Raw genomic sequence first — 17639 nt, 5'->3', positions numbered from 1 at the left:
TCGAGAGAGCCCTTGTTTTACTCCCCCGCCCTGTGACTGGGATGGCCATTTGAGACATAGAGACTTTGAGATCAACGTTTTCCCGTTGTTGGATTGAGCAGGTTCACCAGAGAATTTCGTTTCTTTCGGCTCCGTTGATGGAGTTACGCCAGGTGAGTTGTATCGAGTAGGGAGCACGGAGTACAAGGCGACTGAAGCGAGGCGCAACGATACAACATACTACATATATTTAGAAGCCTGTGCCTATTGTTGGTCGTAGCGGGATAAGCTGAGAATAGACAGGGGGCGGGTGAGACATGCTGTTGGGGCGGAGGAGAGGCTTGTGGGTGGTGATGTATCACACACACCCAAGATGGCTGTTGCTGACATGAGCTGCGCTTGGCTTTATTTTGCAGCTTGAGCATATCACTTGATTGGTTTGAATGCACTGGAGGGGCTGTGGAATCCGTACTCCGTATAGTGTTCGATACTGCTCGTGGTTTTATGGAATCTATGGATGATATCGCGTTGAGTCGAGAGACTGACGGAGGTTGCAACTTTGAGAGACATCCTCGGGAACAGTAGTCCTGGAGAACCATAATAGAGCCTCTCTATCCTACTCTGTGAAATACCAGCCTTGGAGTAGGGGGAGAGCCTGAGAAGTTTGTTCGACTGGGTGGGAGTGGTGTAAGTCACGGTGGCTTCACGAGGCTCGGGATGCCGCGCTGACAAGTCTACCAGGGCCACGGGGAAATCCCCCTAAATCAGGGATCCGTACAATACGCCGCGGACTCGGAATATGTAGAGACACTTTGTTTCTCATGACAGAAGGTATGATTACGACAGATTTTGTCAACCCGTGCCTACGAGCTGCGAGGTACAGTTGGGAAGGCTCAACGGTTTGGGCCGAGGAGCTATAGTATAAAGGCAAGTTACAAATACCTGACCCTCGAATCAATGAATGTAAGCACTGGATAGTGTTTTCTCATCTTTTTGAAGAGTTCACTTCAGCCATGAGCAGGTTTGACTAATAAACAGTCAAATTGCTAAGAGAGAACGGCTCTCAGCTAGTAACGAGAGATTCACCTGCTGTTTGAGTTTAATGCTTTCAATAACGTGTACACCTACGGACATATAACAGTCACGGCCTCCAATACAAATGATCCAAGCAGCACCGTTCGAGATGTAGAAGTTGACAATGACAACGAGCCAGGCAAGTATGGAAGTGAGACGCGGTGTCTAAGCGCGTAGTGTGTACTTGGTTTAAAAGAGGACAACTCATCGTGTAATATGGTGCTCGTAATGAGAAACCCCGGAATGAACGTCACGCTAGTCGACATGTCTAAAATGCAGAAGCTTCACATTATTACTGCCCATGTGCTGAGGAGACGACCAAAATACCGGGGCGATGAAAGCTATCCGCTTCTCCTTGTCAATGTACTCGGATTCTCCTTCTTCTACGCGTATATATGTAGCAGCTTTTTCATCATGGTCTTGATAGCCCCAGGCAAAACCTCACTTGGAAGTTGCCCAGACGTCGTAACAAAACATTCTTGTAACCCATCTTGCCGTCAGATTCAATAAGCAACCAGTTGAAGTTTCTGAGGTTCCAGTAGATCAAGCAACATATGTCAGTGACAGATGTGCTTGGAGTCGTTTGCACATATTATAGACACCATCAGCTATAAAGTTGACGAATAGTCGACACCAATCACCAGTTGCTAGTAACTGGCCAAGAAGAGGGCCACGAATTCATCCAGCTCCATTATCCGACTGGATCCTTTGAAGCAGTCGGACAAACTCCAACTGTGTGCAAAGCCGCCTTTGCATGATCCAGCTGGTGGCTCTGTTGGCATAATCTGATCTCCGGGGCCAATATTTCCGTTCTTAAAAAACAAAACTACGTCCAGTCGCAATTTCCAACCATCGTCATAGCCCACCCAGAGCAAGTTGAAATGTACCCCTATCCCTAATACGAGGCAGTTGTTACAGCCGACAACCTATTCCAGTGATAACAGCACCAAGTCCAACAGTCTGACCGTTCCGCGTCTTCGACATTGTCAGCCTAGTACTGTTTCGGCCGGGTATGGAAATAAATAAATTACCAAAATAATTTCGCTCTTCGTAACTCCCCCACAGCTGTATACGGGTGATGGCAGAGCTGCGTCACGGCCTGGTCTAGTTGTGGTACGACGAGGTTCATGTCCCTTGCAAGGCATACCCGAGAAAAAAAAGAAAGAAAGAAAACCACGAGGCGCAACTACACTAGACTACTCAAGTAGCCAGTAGAGTACATGCAGTATTGTATATCACACACAAGATGGTGCTTGGCTTCATTGTGCCTAGCGGTATCGATGGCTTTATAAATAAAAAAATATATAAAATAAACAGCCGAGTGAGATTGCACCATTGCCATTCATTAAACTGTGCGTAGAAATGCTCCTTTCACATTGGGTTGTTTGATGAAGAAGTCGGGCTATCAGAGAAACTACATCGAGTTGGATCGCCTCGCATGGCACCACCTTGCCACGAGGATGACGGTGCAGATAATCAATCTTCAGACTTGTCTGTTTCAACGCAGTTACGCCTGGATGGATGGCAGTGCCTGCATCGCAAGCCCACTTGGCGAGTTGTCCAGCCTTGTGCATTCCGCGCACGCTGCCCATCACGAGGCTTCTAACCAGACTTGTTATTCAATTATTAGGGAGCATCGGTAGACCCAACCAATCAAGGGACGTGTCGTGCAAAGAACTATAGTATGAGAAAGCTAATGTGTAATTCCAATAGGGTATCTCTGCGAAGCAGGCTATATAAAATGTCCGTCATGCGCAGACCTATCTGCCAAGTTCAGGCTAAACAAACAAAAGTGACAGTCATCTTGATGACGAACAAGCCACATCAAATGGTATCCTAATACTGAGCGCTAATGTTGAAGCGCTAATGCTTGTGAGGCTCTGTTTTCCTCGTGTCTATCTAGATGCTATCGCAATGCGACTTTTCTGTAATCCCAAATGTTCCCGCTCCGAAATGAGATGCCCGCTCTGACTTTGTAGTGAAACCAAAATGCGCGTCCATGAGAGCGCTCGCTGTCGAAAGAGAGAAAAAACCGCTCAAGGAGATAATATCAACACACCACGATAAAGGGGCGCGTTGACATGTGAAAAAAAAAATATCCAAGAAAAAGGCCCGGAAAGGTAGAAAGAAATTAGATACTAGTAAATAGCCGATGCCTGCATGGTTGAGGACCTGAGACGGCGGTGTCGGTGCGAAGAGGAACCGTGTCCGTACCGCTATAGTGGTTGCAGGCACGTGGATCCCAGCGGCAATGGCGATAAGAAGATAAGAGGTCGACATCGGAATGTGAAAGTGAAATGTGTGCAAAGGTGTGTGCATGTGCAACTCCGAGTGAGGCGGGTCATCTTCGGCGTTGGGCCATCTGACCGAGGGTACTTGGGTACTTGGTCTGCAGGGTCCCGTGCAAACTTGCTGCCTTCTGTCACCTGCCGTCTGCCAACCGCCACTGGCTGGCAGCGCTGGAAACATGTGCGTCGGGTGCCGAGTCTACGAGTACTTTGGCCACCACGGAAATCCCAGCTTCCGAAGCGTGCTGCGGATCCGCCTCGGTACTGGCTGACTTTGTTTCGCTTTGGCCCAGTGGCTTTTCCGATCAGACCCGTTGCACGCTGGATTCCAGCAATGGCACACCAAACTCGACAGCCAGCTGTGTGGTCGTGTTTGCCTGGTGACACCAGCATGCTGCCTCGCCGTGGTTGGCTAGATTCGCTGCTCACCACAAGAGCATCCCGCGTCACCCGCCGGAGAATCGTGTTTGCACTGCTCTCGGGTGGCAGTCCCCGACTTTTTCCACAATGCATGCACCAGCCAATGAGGGCATCATCACTGGCAGTCGGCGCAGCTTCGTCATTTCCTGTGGCTGCGATATCGATGACCAACGGAAGCTGACTGGGCGAGCGGATTCGTAAGTGTGCAACGGCGCCTCGTGTAAGCTGATTTCGTATTGATGCGCTCAGATGCTGTTTTCAAACACGCTCTGGAACGTGTTACTCAGATGGCTGGTGCCTCGTCGGTCGATTTGCACGTGGTGTGGGGTATTAGATCTTGGGGTCTGATGTGAGAAAAGTGTGGGGGTTCGAGTAAAATGCCTGAGACCGTGGTGTAAGTCAGATGTCATTTTGCCTGCCAGGCAGGTCAAGGACACGCATAGACTTACTGTGCAAAACCATGGCTCGGAGGGCAGACGGATAAGAGTGGCAGTCATTCGTTGGACTCGGTTATCGTCGTCAGCGATGCATGTTTGAGCTTCGGGCTCTTCTTGGGAGTGCTTCTTCGAGCCCGCAGTGCGGCTTGGCGACGGCGCTCCTTCTCCATTTTGACTTGCCGGAGAAACTCCTTCTGTCTGGCAACTCGCTCACACTCTAGTCGAAGAAATTCTTCGTCAGAAATGCGAGGGGGCGAGCTGATTGCTACCGTAGAAGGTGATGATGAGCTGCTAGAGCTGGAGATACTGCCGACTTCGTCGTCATAGGCATCAGAAAGAAAGAGGTCGTCGTCCGAGAGATATGAGGTCGCGCGTGGCTCATCGTGCTCAGATTCTGATAGTGATGAGCGTCGCGGCCACGATGGGAAGGCGCACGTTGAGTCTTGATTCCGAATGTTGTTGAAAGGAATATCCAAAGGCGCCGACATAGCGCTCATCGAGCTATATGACCCGTACGAGCCATACATTGTGAGTGTTGTGGTTTGTGGAGGAATTGAGAGTAGTCGATAGTGGTTGTGCCCAGTACAGGGTGCAAGACCGAGTCGAGATTATTCCAATAGGTCTTTTTGCGTGGACGTGGTGTTGTCGTGGCACGGTAGATGATGAGTGTTGACGCAGAAACGTTCCAGGAGTAGGAGGGCAGAGACAATATAAAATATAGATGCCGAGTGTTGACTCGGCTGTGACAATTATTCAGGTCCCTCGGTTGATGGGTCCGTCGGGAGCCGGAACCGTGCCCCAAGAGGAGTTGGTGGGATCAAACGTGAGTCGGCGGCGAGAGGCTTCCGGGCTGGGGCTTGGGGGAGGACCGGTAAGACTCGCCAGGCCTACAAGTGCCAAACTCTGTTATTGAGCAGGGCACCGGACAATGATAAGCTTGTGACTGACACCTGATTGCCACACTAATTATGATGGCGTGGGTGACGGCGATGGCTGTCGTATGAACAGTGCTTCAAAGGCAGAATCGAGTGTTCAAGGGTGACTCCTGGGTGATGTTGGCGATGCCAAGTTTTGTATTCGAGGTCAGACGACAAAGGCTATATTAATCATGAGTTGGTAAAGTCGGTGACGTGCAAGCAGCGGACACGGCAGGCAACCGCGCAGAAGATATTATATACCAAGCATCACGGCACATGTGTGAATGAATCATCTGGGCGTAAGGTCTCGAGATGGGGGGATGGGGGGTGGAAAGGGGGGAAGGGGGTGTGAACAAGAGGAGCATTCAAGCGACTCCATGAATGAGCGACCAGTCTCCGAAAGGAGCAAGAAGGAACGAAGCGGAATGAATTAACCGCAACGGCAAGACGGGTAAGGGAGGAAGGAGGGGGCGTGTGTGAGCAGCACCTGCAGCTCCATGTACATATTTGAGGACATGGAACAACTGGATGCAAGCAAGCGGTCGGACCAGTTGGGACTGTCCGTGACTGACATGCTCGCCTTCCACATCTCGCATCCTCATTGCCGCCCAATTCTAATGAATACAACGCCGGGGCCCCCAGAGTTGCGGGATTTGACTTCCGCCTCCCCAAAAGCGGCCACACATACTGACAACACTTGAGCTCGAGCCCGCCCAAACCGCCCAAAAGGCCAGACACGGCCCGCCAGCTAGTCAGCTATTGTGGAAGATTGGGGGATGGTGGTGCTGTGCACCTCTGACCGCCTCAATGTCCAGCTCACACCCAACACGCCCAAAAAGCGTCCTCGTCCAATACAATACCACGGCCTCCCTCCCAACCTTGGTTGTCGCTGCGATTGTGGCCACCCCCCATGGCGGGCCAGATTGGAGTAACAATCCCACCGCTCGCCACGATAATACAGGAAATCCGTTTGTTTGCTACCTGTTTGCTCGTTTAGAGCAAGCCTAGCCGGTATTCTCTGCTTCGCGGGTTTGCCGGCAGTCTACGGCAAGATGGATGTACGGGGTGCTTACGGAGTACGGAGTGCACCATCGGTGCTTATCATACCTGAGTGACCGTCGGGAAACAAACAGCACCAAATATTCTGTTTACTGAGGATTAATCGTATATACGGAGTACTCCGTACTCGTATGCGCCTAACCTGCCAACATGCCATGCGTTTTGCCAAACCAGGCCGGTGTGTGAACCATGGCGCATCTCCCGCCTGCGAACTGACAGGTATGTAGCAGATGTGAGCGATTCGAGCGATACGGCTCTTGGTACAGACATCGAGCCGGCTGGCTGGGTACACACAATTTAATGCTAGCTTTAGGCTTCTGTGGTGGCTACTCCGTACTGTACATGCTATTATCTCAGTCACGGGTTTCTGCTCACAATTCCGTTGCCAACAAACGACATCTGGACTGCCCTCACCCGCGGCACACCGCCCCTATCTTCCGAGTCCGCGCCAAGCCAGGGTATCAAAGACACGGGATGTCGATAACAGGGTCCGTCTTATAGGCCCAACATTCGTTTTCTCGCAGTAGTTATCCGTAGCCAAGATATCACCAGAAAATACAAACAAAGCAAAACTTGGCCGGTTTTACCATCGGGCTGGCCAGACGCTTGGGAATTATAATCCACATTCGCATTTAACTTGAGGACCGGGTGCGGCACACGATGCAGATTGCTTCTTTTGCGCATGCCGGCCACGAAAATTCAACATGGCCCTCCGTATTGTTTTCTCCTCCACTATGGAGTACTACTTTCTTATTGCCCTGATGGCTATTCAAAAGAGGTGTGAGTGAGTGAGTGAGTTTGTGGTACAGTAATATTAGAAATTAGAACAAAGGCACCAGCCGCTCGCCGCTGTACAAAGAGGGGTTGGAAAGATCCTTGGTGGCGCCCGCAAGCCTCAAACCATCAAAAAGCGTGTCTTGTTTCCTCTTTGTAAGTGCTCCCTATCGACAGCTTGTACGCAGTAACACCAACGGGGGAACGAGTTGAGATGAACATTCTGGAGGGCAAAGGGTAACCAAGACATTACAGTAGGAAGGCGTCGTGCCACCAATGTAAATCTGACAGCTCGCAAAATATCCCCTCGTTGGTGCTACGACTCAGCAGCGGGAGGTAGCGAAGAAAAAATGAATACCAAGGCAATATACGACGCGTATGGTGTACAGAGCACCCGGCCGTTGACACGGTTCCCTCTCTCCACGGTGCGACAGATGGCTCCCGCCCACGACAAGATGATGGAGGCAAGGAGGAATTAGCCACGAGATGCTGCCATTCGACTCCGGAGGGCAACCCTAACCAAGGATTGTCTGGAAACCGTCAACGGGTCAGCCATTGATTCAAAGTTCGGGCACACCAGCCACAGCGCCTATTCGAGGAGCATGAATGGAGGCTGAGCACAGCCGGGCCTATTCATAACCCATTATTCTTCATTGACCAGGTGGCCCATCAGTCCCATCCACACCAGACAACAGCGTGGCAAGCTTCTCCGGCCGCCTAGCTAATCTGGGCTGGGCATTCTGAGGCTGATTGTTAGACGTCGTACCGACGGCTAAGAAGCTTTCCTGGAAGAGTTGTGGAAGTGAATGGGCAATCGGGCGCTGACAATACATACTAGGCAGTCAACAGTGGCGTACGGAGTACCGTGTACCGTGTCTACCTATTCAGCCCTACTATAGTCGTGGAGCCAGAAAGCAGCCATAGATGAGAATCCAAGTGCCGACCGGCAAGCCGATTCGCTTGCTCGGAGCGGGCTTTGCTTCTATGAGGCGCTGTGCCTGTTCCGTACATACAACACAGTAAGTACTCCGTATGCCGTTGGGTTTCGATTCTGAATGCGTGATGAATGAGTCAGATCTTGAAACGCACTCACACCTCACAGATAGGGCCGCATTGTTTTGCGGTGCCTGCACCGCCTTTTGGGTGAATTTTCAAATGGTGGGGCGTATACTTATGAAGAGCCTCCTTTGATGCCAGCCTTGGAACATTCTTTTTCCACGGGAAAGAGCTGTTGCTGCAGATGGGGCGGTGGTGGCGAGTGGGCATCGTATCGTACATACGGAGTCCTCCATGCTGCATACTTACCTAGGTACCTACTTACCGTCTTCAGAGTCATTGATGCCCTGACAACAACCTGGTACCGCAGGCCCGACAGGGACACGGTTTTTGTTTGTGTGACGGACAGAATGCGACAAAGAGACGCCTGCACCTCATATCTAGGTCGCATGCGTGTAGCTTCTTTGGCGCTGCAGGGCTGACAGACCGGAATCTCGGTCGTCGCCACGCGGGATACACAGTCATTTCCTCCCTCGTGCCGTGGCTCGTAGCGGGCAGAACTTTCGGATTGCTGACCGTGGAAATAGTCTCTAGCAGGCTAATGCCGTCCTGGGCGTAATACAGGATCTACACAAAGAGCTCGCCAAGCTGAGGTTGGTCAGAATAGCGTTGCAACGCATAATAACGCCCGGAGCAGTGGTCAGTCCTGTTCTTACCCCAGACTCCATCGTATCCCTATCTCCATTTTTAAAGAAGTCCTCGGCCGGAGGGTCCGCTGAAGGGAGTCAGCATTACGGAGTCGTCCAACGTCAGAAATAAAGCCGCTCTTCACCCCTTTGCCCAAACATACATACTCTGTTGTATATACGCAGTGGAGGAGCAGGCAACGTGCGTCTTCCCCTTCCTACAAATATACGGAGTACTACCATCTCTTTCTGCCGGCTTGGGTCATTTGAAGACAAGTTGTCACATCGAACGCACGGCACGGTCACTATATGAAACAGAGCCGTGGGATTGGTTGCTTGTCGCGGCGTATCGGTTGGATGGAAACAAGTGGCAGATTGGGTCGGATTCGCGGGCACCTGGGTTTTTTCCCCCCCCCTCCAGTGCTCGCTTGCAATGCAGACTGACCGCCTGTCTGGCCAAGACCTGGTACCCTGCAAGCGAGCATGCATTACTACTATGGAGTACTACGAATGCGAGGCTTACGCCCGCATAACGGATCCATGAAAGGATTGGGCCAGAACTGTTGTGTGTATTGGACCGAGTGCTCCGTATACCGTACCGTCTTTGGCAAAAGAATAAAACCAAAAGTAAAATGAGGCATGTCTGACGGGGGTCCATCGTCAGAGTCAGAGTCCCTTTCTTGAAGTCCAAGTTATGTATGGAGTATGTCATCTGCGAATGTCGACGATGCTGACTGAGCCTGGTTTGTTGAGCCATTTGGTTTGACATCCGTGTTATACATGGCATCCACTGGATATGGTAGGTAATATGACTCATACTGGTCATCCCTTGACTGACGAAATGTGGTTACAGGTTACAGGTTACAGGTTACAGGTTACAGGTTACAGGTTACAGGTTACAACAATCGCTGAGCAGCACCGCCTTTTGGTCTGTACGGGCGGAGTAAGTGCTGTCGACGTGTGTGGCCTCGGCCATGAGAGTATGGAGTCTGTACAAATGCTTGAGGGACAAAATTGCTCATCCGTGGGTACCATCTACGTATGTGTGTATGTATGTGCAGAGGACCTAGGAACGTGGCTGCTGTTCGGCATATGATGGGCGGGCCACTGAACCCTGACACTTCAGACGATACTCGATACAATCGAATCAAACATCTCCCAGGCATAGATTGTACCATGTATGCCGGTTCATCGGTATCCCACGAAAGAGCCGGTGAGCGTTCACACGCATCTCTCAGGCACACCGATAGACGGGCCCAAAGGTACTACGAGCCGGATGATTGCTTGCATGTGGCTTCTGCAACAGCACGGCAGCCGATGTCCATCATTTAGTTTGGATACACACTTCCGGTCCGCATCTTTCTGATAGTAGTTTGACTACGACTGTTGATGTGGCCATGGTGCCAGCGCACACTTACATTGCTACCCATCGCCATCCGCCATCCGCCATCACACCGGCTGCCATCAACATGACGATTGGGGCCTGAGGAGAGTTTCTTCGAGGCCCGAGAAAAGTCATGTCTGTGAAATGCGGCATGGTCATGTTCCGTCCTAGATGGGATCGTATCCGCCGCCGCCGGTGCCAGGGGGGAAAAAAGCCGATTCGGAGTACAATATTGGTTTTCTTTTTCTTCTTTTTCTGCTTTGTTGTCCGGCATAGCAACCCGCCCGACCTCACTTTTTCCATACCCTATACTCCGTACGAACCCTACGTAACCTAGTACTAGTATGTCCCTTCCCGCCGCCGTCCCGAGAACTTGGCTCAGCCCCTTGTTGTCTCGTTTGGCTGACCAGCCAGCATCCGGTGTTCTATTCTCCAAATTCTCGGGACGTACATATGTACATACTTAAGTATGTTATATGCCTGCCTCCGGGGAGCACGGGAAAGAAAGCACCCTGTCCGCCATCGTGCCCCTGTCTACTTTGTATTCTCCACTGTTACCCTTTGGCTCGCCACGACGACGAAGAGCCAAGGGATCTGCTCGTTAGACGGTATTCAGGGGAAGGGGAAGGGGCCGGGGGTGGCTCGTCCCTGAATTAAACACGATGCCGCCTGCCTCCCTCTGTTTTTCTGAGCAACCTGAAAGCATCGAGAATGCGCAGTGTCATGGGTGCGAGCTTCTCCAGGGTTTCTCAGCTAACCCGTCCATCCAATCGCTGACCAACATGTCACTTTGCAAGATGGCGAGAATCCGCCAACTACATACACGCCAATCAGCCCATGTTGTTAGCGTCGCCCGCAACACGGAGTAATCTCCCCAGATTACGGAGGACCTCTCCCCGGACAGTACGCCGTATCCCATATTCCGGGGAACAAACCCGGCGTGGCTGAATGGCTGAGAAACACCCGCCTGTCACCTCGTGAGGCCCGAAACTCTTCGCAAACACCTCCACTTGGGAGCCTCCTGGTCCGTGACTCTAACTCGTTTGGGTTTATTGGATATCTGGTAACACTGGCCGCTAACTGAGGCAAGCCATGGTCCTCTTTTCTTTTTAATATACTCCGTAATTCTTCTTCTTTTCTCTGGCTTTCGAATCTAGAGCCGTGAAATGAGCTTGGGCTGTTTGTTCCCCCTTGAGCATCTGTATTTTGTTTCATCATACGCAGTCTTCTCTGCTGTCTGTTGGTGGCGATCATGTTGAACAGGAGGGATTCGGAGATGTGACGAGACTCGTGGGCGGCAGCTTTTACTCCGTGCTGCATCCTATCCGCTTCGACGGTTGGCTCTTCCGCCGTTGTTGGTTCTTCAAAACTCGTATCGTCAGTGCCCGCTAATATCAACTTCCGAGACAGCTTGCTGTGATTGTGATACCCAACCGATGAGGATTCTGCAAGTAGTAGTTATTGCGAATGCCAAAATTGGACTCTATCCTATCGAGCGAGAAATGGCACAGTTTTGATTGGACTCGATATCGTTGTCCGCGTAGTGTAACCCGCGTGCCATATTACGCCAGATACATCCACGTAATATCTAACTCCGTAGCAGAATCGAAATTTCGAGCAGGTTTGTAAAAGATTTTTTTTGTCACTGGAAATCGAAGCTGTCCGTGCACCGCATCGGTCGACTTGGTGTACTCTGTACGGAGTACAAAGAGCCGCTTTGACGCGTTATGTCCGATTTGCATGTTTGCTGCGCCGTGTGTGTTGGTCTGTTGGTGTCGGGCGAGCCATGCATGCTTGACAAATACCATCAATCATTCACCTCAGACCTCGAGTCTGGCAGTAGTGACGGCCAAGGTCTACCTGCTGAACTTGTGGCGCCGGCAACTAGTTCCCCAGCAGAAATACAAATCATGTTCCATCGAGTTCTGTGTTGCAAACCCAGCCGACTTCCGTCGAGCGTTGCGCGTATCCGACAACAAACAACTCTGCAGAAAGAGCCTCGCAGTGTATACCACACAGCCTGGGGACTCTGCATATTGTCCCAAATAAATATAGGCCATTCTTGAACGTATCAACAAACAGCAGTGTTTGGGGGAAACACCACCTGGGTTGAATAGCCTGCAGGGTAGGCAAGGACGGGACATGCATATCGTTATCGACCAACTACCTACTTAGTGACCGTTTTCTACTCTGCAAAGAGCGGCGGTAAACAGACATGGACAATTTGAGCCCTCGGGACAAAGTATTGTTACCATGCTGCTTTCTCGGGCACAAGGGAGGGGCGCGATAATACAGAGATGGTAGACCTCGCGCGCCATCTTACCGCACGGCGCCGTTTGTGACACAGTCGAAGGAAGATATTGACCTGGTGATCAACTGGCGTGCGCCCTTGGGTGTATGTGTTGTCACCTGTGGTGGACTATGGGAGTGGTGGTATGAGGCAGAATGCCGAGGTCACGGAGCTAGGTTGGAGCCTACATGGAGGGCAAATATAACCCATTTTGGCTACAATATGAAGATACATTGAGCATATCTTGCTGACGAGTACCTACCTAGGTAGGTACCCATGTAGTTATCCAATACCGAGACGCCTGGCACGTTTGCCTTCGTCACAAGCCTCTCATCCCCCAGACCACATCACAAAGAAAGCAACAGACGAAACATGTTGTAAACTCCGGGCAATAATCTCTATGCAAGAGTTACTATGCTTGCCAACAAAAACCGTGTATATCCTGCGCCAGAAACGCCCTTGCCAATATTACCGCAAAACCACCCCAAACGCTCTCCTCTCTGTCCGCACGCCTAACTCCTCAGCGCATCCAACCGATTCCGCATCTGATCCATCATGGCCTCTGCATCCTCCTCCTCCTCCTCCTCTACCTCCTGTGTCTGCGGCTCTGGCACTGGCGCAACCGGCAAACTCGGCTCCTTCCTGTCCTTCAAAATCTCGCCCAGCACCTTGTCAACCTCGCCCTCGTCCTCCATGAGCATTTCTCCATCCTCGGGCAATATATCCTCAACCATCTCCTCAATGATACCGGCCTTCATCAGCTCTGTGCTCAGCTGTTGCATGGTCTGTGCCATCTCGGGCAGGCGTATCAGCCTGTTCAGGTCCTTCATGATGCCGACGCTGGAGCGGATGGAGCCCTCAATCTTGCGCACGGCAAACGCCTCGTTTACTTGCATCTGGACCGAGTTGAGCTGGGCCTTTGAGGTGATTGTGCGGGCGGAGGCGCGGCGCTGGCGAACGAGCTCGTGGGCAAAGTCGCGGACTTCCTTTTGGGCTTGCTTCGCGCGGGCAGGGTCTTTCTGGGCGCGCTTGTCGGCCTGGATAATGAGGTTCTTGATTTTAATTTCATTTTGCTTGTTGGCGGTGATGTCCCGGTCTAGTTTGCGGATATTGGAGCGGATGAGGGCGTTGCATTTGCGGAACTAGGGTGCACGGGTTAGCACTTATGGACAACGGTCTCTAGTGTTTTTTTTTTTGAACCGGATTAGGTCGGGGGATGGAGAGACTGACCTGTGCTTGGGGATCGGGTTTTGCGAAAAGGTTTCTGAATGTTTCCATGGTGGTTGGCTCGGGTTCAGGATGGACGACCGGAGGGGTCGTCTGGTGAAGTTAATGGTGGTTTGAAGCCAGCGAGGGAGGCATGGAATGAGGACACTAGATGGGCGTCGTCTCGGTTGGAGTGGCGCCTGTTTGACGCTGGGTCAAGTATCTGGCGATGCCGGCGATGTCGAGATGGAGTGACACGGCGGTGACGTTGAATGCCGTGGTGGTAATACTAACAATGTAGTCATGACACGAGGCTGGAGTGGTGGAGTGGTGTTTGCGTGCTGGCCATGGGTTATCATAGGCAACCAGACAGCAGTAGCAAGGCACCGCGGGGTCGTTCCAGTCAATGATGGCCTGGGCAGCGGGGCGAACAGCTGCAGCAGGCCGACGCTGGTAAGCGACTAGGCAGGGACGGTGATAATTATAGCCCGACACAGATGTATTTTATTTTGCCTTTTTTAAAAAAAATAAAAATAGATACAAATAAATGAATCATCGCGGATCAGGTTTGACCGTTGGCCTCATTCCACCTCGCGCTTGGCATGGAGTAGGTACATACATGACATGTACGAGGTGCCTTGGCCCTTTGGTCGACTGCCGTCAACTGCCCTCGCAGAGAAGGAGAGACCCAGAAACTCATCCGTCGTTTACCCAGTGTGCCATGTGCAATGGATGTGTATAGTACGCCGCAACTATGTACGGCCAATATTTCTCGGCATCAGTTTTGCTAAACTCCCGCTGCTGGCATGTTGCCTGGCGCAGCTTGACCACCCGTCTAGCTTACCCCCCTACTCTATATTCTGTTTCAACTCTCCTCAAATATACCTAGGTAATTTATGGTGAAATATATTTACCTATTATAAAGTATACACGAATATACTATAACATAGTAGTATATACAGCCTGACTGCCAGGTACCTGGTAAGGCGTAAGCGCACCTAAGTACTTAGCAAACAGAGTCTCGTGAGCCCGGAGGGCAATTCACGTCAAGTTCTCCGTACCCGCGAGCGGAGCCTGAGCCGTCAATGGACCCACTTGCGTAGCTGCAGCTTCCTGCTCGCTGGGGTCTGGCAGCTCCAGACATTTCCTCGCTGTTCTGACGCTTTCCACAGCTCCAGCTGCAACGAGTCAACAGCCAACGAGCCGCATCCGCCCGCCACTCACCTGCTCTGTTCGGTGTGTCGGCATCCACTACCCAGGCCATCTGCCCACATCATCAGCAACCTCTTTGCAAGGCAGCTTTGTTTTTGAGCTCCCGTTTTCCTTCCTGCCTCTACCCACTCCGTGCTCTGGTACTGAACCGCCATCGAACCTCGCCTTCTACACTGCCGCTGCACTTTTGTACTTTACTGACCTGCAATTGCTCATCGAGTAGCTTCAACGAGGCAGTCGCCCTTTCTCACCGCACCCCGCTTTGCTTGCAATCCTGCCTCACTCGTCCTGTCATCCATCCTTCACCATGGCCGAGACTGCTACCCCCGAAGGTTTGTGGCCGCTCTTCGATGCCATCACATGCGAAAGCCGTTTACGCTGGAAGCCCACCACCTCCTCTCTAAAAAGGCAGGAGGGAAAGGGAATGAGAAATAATAACACACGCCTTCGCTGATAAGATAGCCCCGCTGACCATGCTCGCTTAACAGTTCTCTGGGCCCAGCGCTCTCCTCAATCTGCCGAAGACGAGAACAACTTCGTCTTCTTGACTATCAACGTTCCTGATGTACCCAAGGACGGCATGCAACTCGACCTCAAGCCTGACAGCCTGACCTTTACCGGTACCTCGGGTACCCTGAAGCGCAAATACCATGTTGAGCTTCCATTCTATGCCGAGATCGACCCCGAAGCGAGCAAAGTTCACCACACCGCTAAGAACATCGAGATTAAGATCCAGAAGAAGGAGCGCAATAAGGAATACTGGCCGCGACTCCTCAAGGACTCAAAGAAACTTCATTTCCTCAAGACCGACTTTGATAAGTGGGTTGACGAGGATGAACAGAACGAGGCCGCCGAGGATGATTTCTCGCAGTTTGGCGGTATGGGTACGTAACGAAATCGTCGATAGACATATTCATAGGCTCTATTGCGAAAGCATGGCTGGTGCAGCAAGTTTGCGAATCAAGCATTGAAGCTAACAAACATACAGGTGGCATGCCGGGAATGGGTGGTACGTCGACATGAACCTCCATCTTGATTTTCCAGTATACTGCGAGGCGACTTTGCCGTGATAAAGCCTTATGACTTGACGCCAATGAAAAATGAGTTGATTTTGCTGACACGATGCTTACTAGGTGACTTTGGTGGTATCGATTTCTCTAAGCTCGGCGGTGCTGGAGGCATGCCAGACCTTGGCGCAATGGGAGGAGAGGAGGGTGAAGAGGACAGCGGCGATGACGACGACGAAATGCCTGCGCTGGAGGGTGAGGAGGGTGCTAAGAAGGAGTAAAAAGGATGATTGCTTAGACGGGTGGTCAAGCTGTACCAGGCAACATGCCAGCAGCAGGAGTTTAGCAATGACTGACGCGAGAAATATTGATCAAGGATGAATAATGGAGTCTTTCGAAGCCGGTCTCAGTCGCACACACGCTCTCTCACATGCCCTCTCCCCCCCGTTACGTGTGTCCTGTTTCTTTCTTCTCCTCAACTTCTTGCGGCTGATTGTCCGGGGTCGGTATTACGCGTAGGCCTCAAGAGGCATGTCAACACCGATGCCCATGTAGGAAGCACGAGCGACAAATCGTAATCCCAGCAGCCCTCAACCACCATTACCGCGTCATCAAACGACATAATTCTCAAGTCTGACAAACCACACATGTCTTTGCCTCCAACAATTCCTTGGCCAGCGCGGTGATACACCCCCACTCCGCCATCACATTCACCATCTGACCCCAAGTGCAACCTCTCTCTCTCCCTACCGCTCCCGTCGCACCGAATTCTCAAGGGTGGCTTGCCCACCCAGACACCCGGGAACGGACTCGCATCCCAGCACCATCTACACACGCACTCGACGACACTCAGCAACCATGTGCGTTCGGCGAGCTCGTGCGCCGTCTCCCCAGGACAAAACCACCAAGAGAAACCTCCAAAAAAAAGCCATCTCCAGAATCCAAGACAATCTTCGTAAGTCATGTAGCCAGCAGGATGTAACAACCGACCCGACAGCTTGGTACGCCGGTTCGCCCCTCGCCTCTCGCCCCCGGCTCGCGCCTTTTCTTTTTTCTTTTTTCTTCCTTGTCTCCGTTATATATACTACTAGCTCGCTGGGGAGGAAAGAGGTTAACACGGACCAACCTTCTGGTCCCTCTTTGCTCATTGTTCACTGTCTATTGTCCTCCTCGCACGTCCTCCGCGGCCGCTGAATTTTTCCTTTTCGGGGGAGGTTGGGAAAAAAAAAGACGAGCACATACATACGGGGGTTTTCTTGTACATTGCCCAGTGTCGCACCTTATACCACAGCAACCTCGATATGCCCGCTGCTACTTCGCCCATCTACACCTCCCTGGACGCGGCGATGGCAGCGTACAGCGGCGCTTGTATCACGGCCTGGCCTGCTGACGAGCCGTATGTCGTGCCGCCTTCCGTGGACAAACTCTCGAGGGACACGGGTTACAGAAACCATTCTATACAGGGGGCCTCTCGGAAGTCATCTACGGGGAGCTTGGCCGAGTCTACGACGTCTTCACTTTCGTAGATTACCATGCCTCATGCGCGACGTCTTCATTTTTCAACAAACTCTTCACCAATCATCATAGACGCTACTTTGACCAGCTACAAGACTCATGGTTGTGGGCGCATGGCAGCACTGGGCAATCGAATCATGTCAATCTTGGTTGGCATTGTCGCGTCCTGTATTCTATATTGGACATCTGCATTGCTATCAACGTCCTCCGCTTGGCACCAGGCCTCTAGGATAGCAATATAGCAACAGAAATCATGTCGACCCCGACCTTTAGAGCCACGCTAGAGTGAACCATCCACGACGCGCATTTTCACCTCTGCACCCGCTCGTAAAGACAGTTTTTTGATATTTATTGGGTATTATAGTTAACATAAAATTTAATAAGGGTTCCAATTT

General features: G+C 51.6%; 3 protein-coding genes across 3 annotated transcripts; 1 reads left to right on the top strand and 2 right to left on the bottom strand.

The window, feature by feature from the left end:
• Positions 1-4254: 4254 nt before the first annotated feature.
• Positions 4255-4725, bottom strand: G6M90_00g072010 (uncharacterized protein; the record flags this gene model as incomplete). The annotated part of the gene is made up of 1 exon (XM_014690374.1): positions 4255-4725. One exon carries the CDS (start codon positions 4723-4725, stop codon positions 4255-4257), a length of 471 nt encoding a protein of 156 aa, XP_014545860.1.
• An 8091-nt stretch (positions 4726-12816) lies between these two features.
• vps24 (Vacuolar protein sorting-associated protein 24) lies at positions 12817-13582 on the bottom strand (the record flags this gene model as incomplete). The annotated part of the gene is made up of 2 exons (XM_014690375.1): positions 12817-13446; positions 13535-13582. 2 exons carry the CDS (start codon positions 13580-13582, stop codon positions 12817-12819), a joined length of 678 nt encoding a protein of 225 aa, XP_014545861.1.
• Positions 13583-15029: 1447 nt separating this feature from the next.
• On the top strand, positions 15030-16010 carry wos2 (the record flags this gene model as incomplete). The annotated part of the gene is made up of 4 exons (XM_014690376.1): positions 15030-15054; positions 15211-15606; positions 15711-15731; positions 15856-16010. 4 exons carry the CDS (start codon positions 15030-15032, stop codon positions 16008-16010), a joined length of 597 nt encoding a protein of 198 aa, XP_014545862.1.
• Between the last annotated feature and the right edge of the window lie 1629 nt (positions 16011-17639).

This window comes from Metarhizium brunneum, chromosome 4, assembly GCF_013426205.1.
Source record: "Metarhizium brunneum chromosome 4, complete sequence".
In the NCBI taxonomy this organism is placed as follows: domain Eukaryota; kingdom Fungi; phylum Ascomycota; class Sordariomycetes; order Hypocreales; family Clavicipitaceae; genus Metarhizium; species Metarhizium brunneum.
This window is presented reverse-complemented; position numbering and strand designations above follow the sequence as displayed.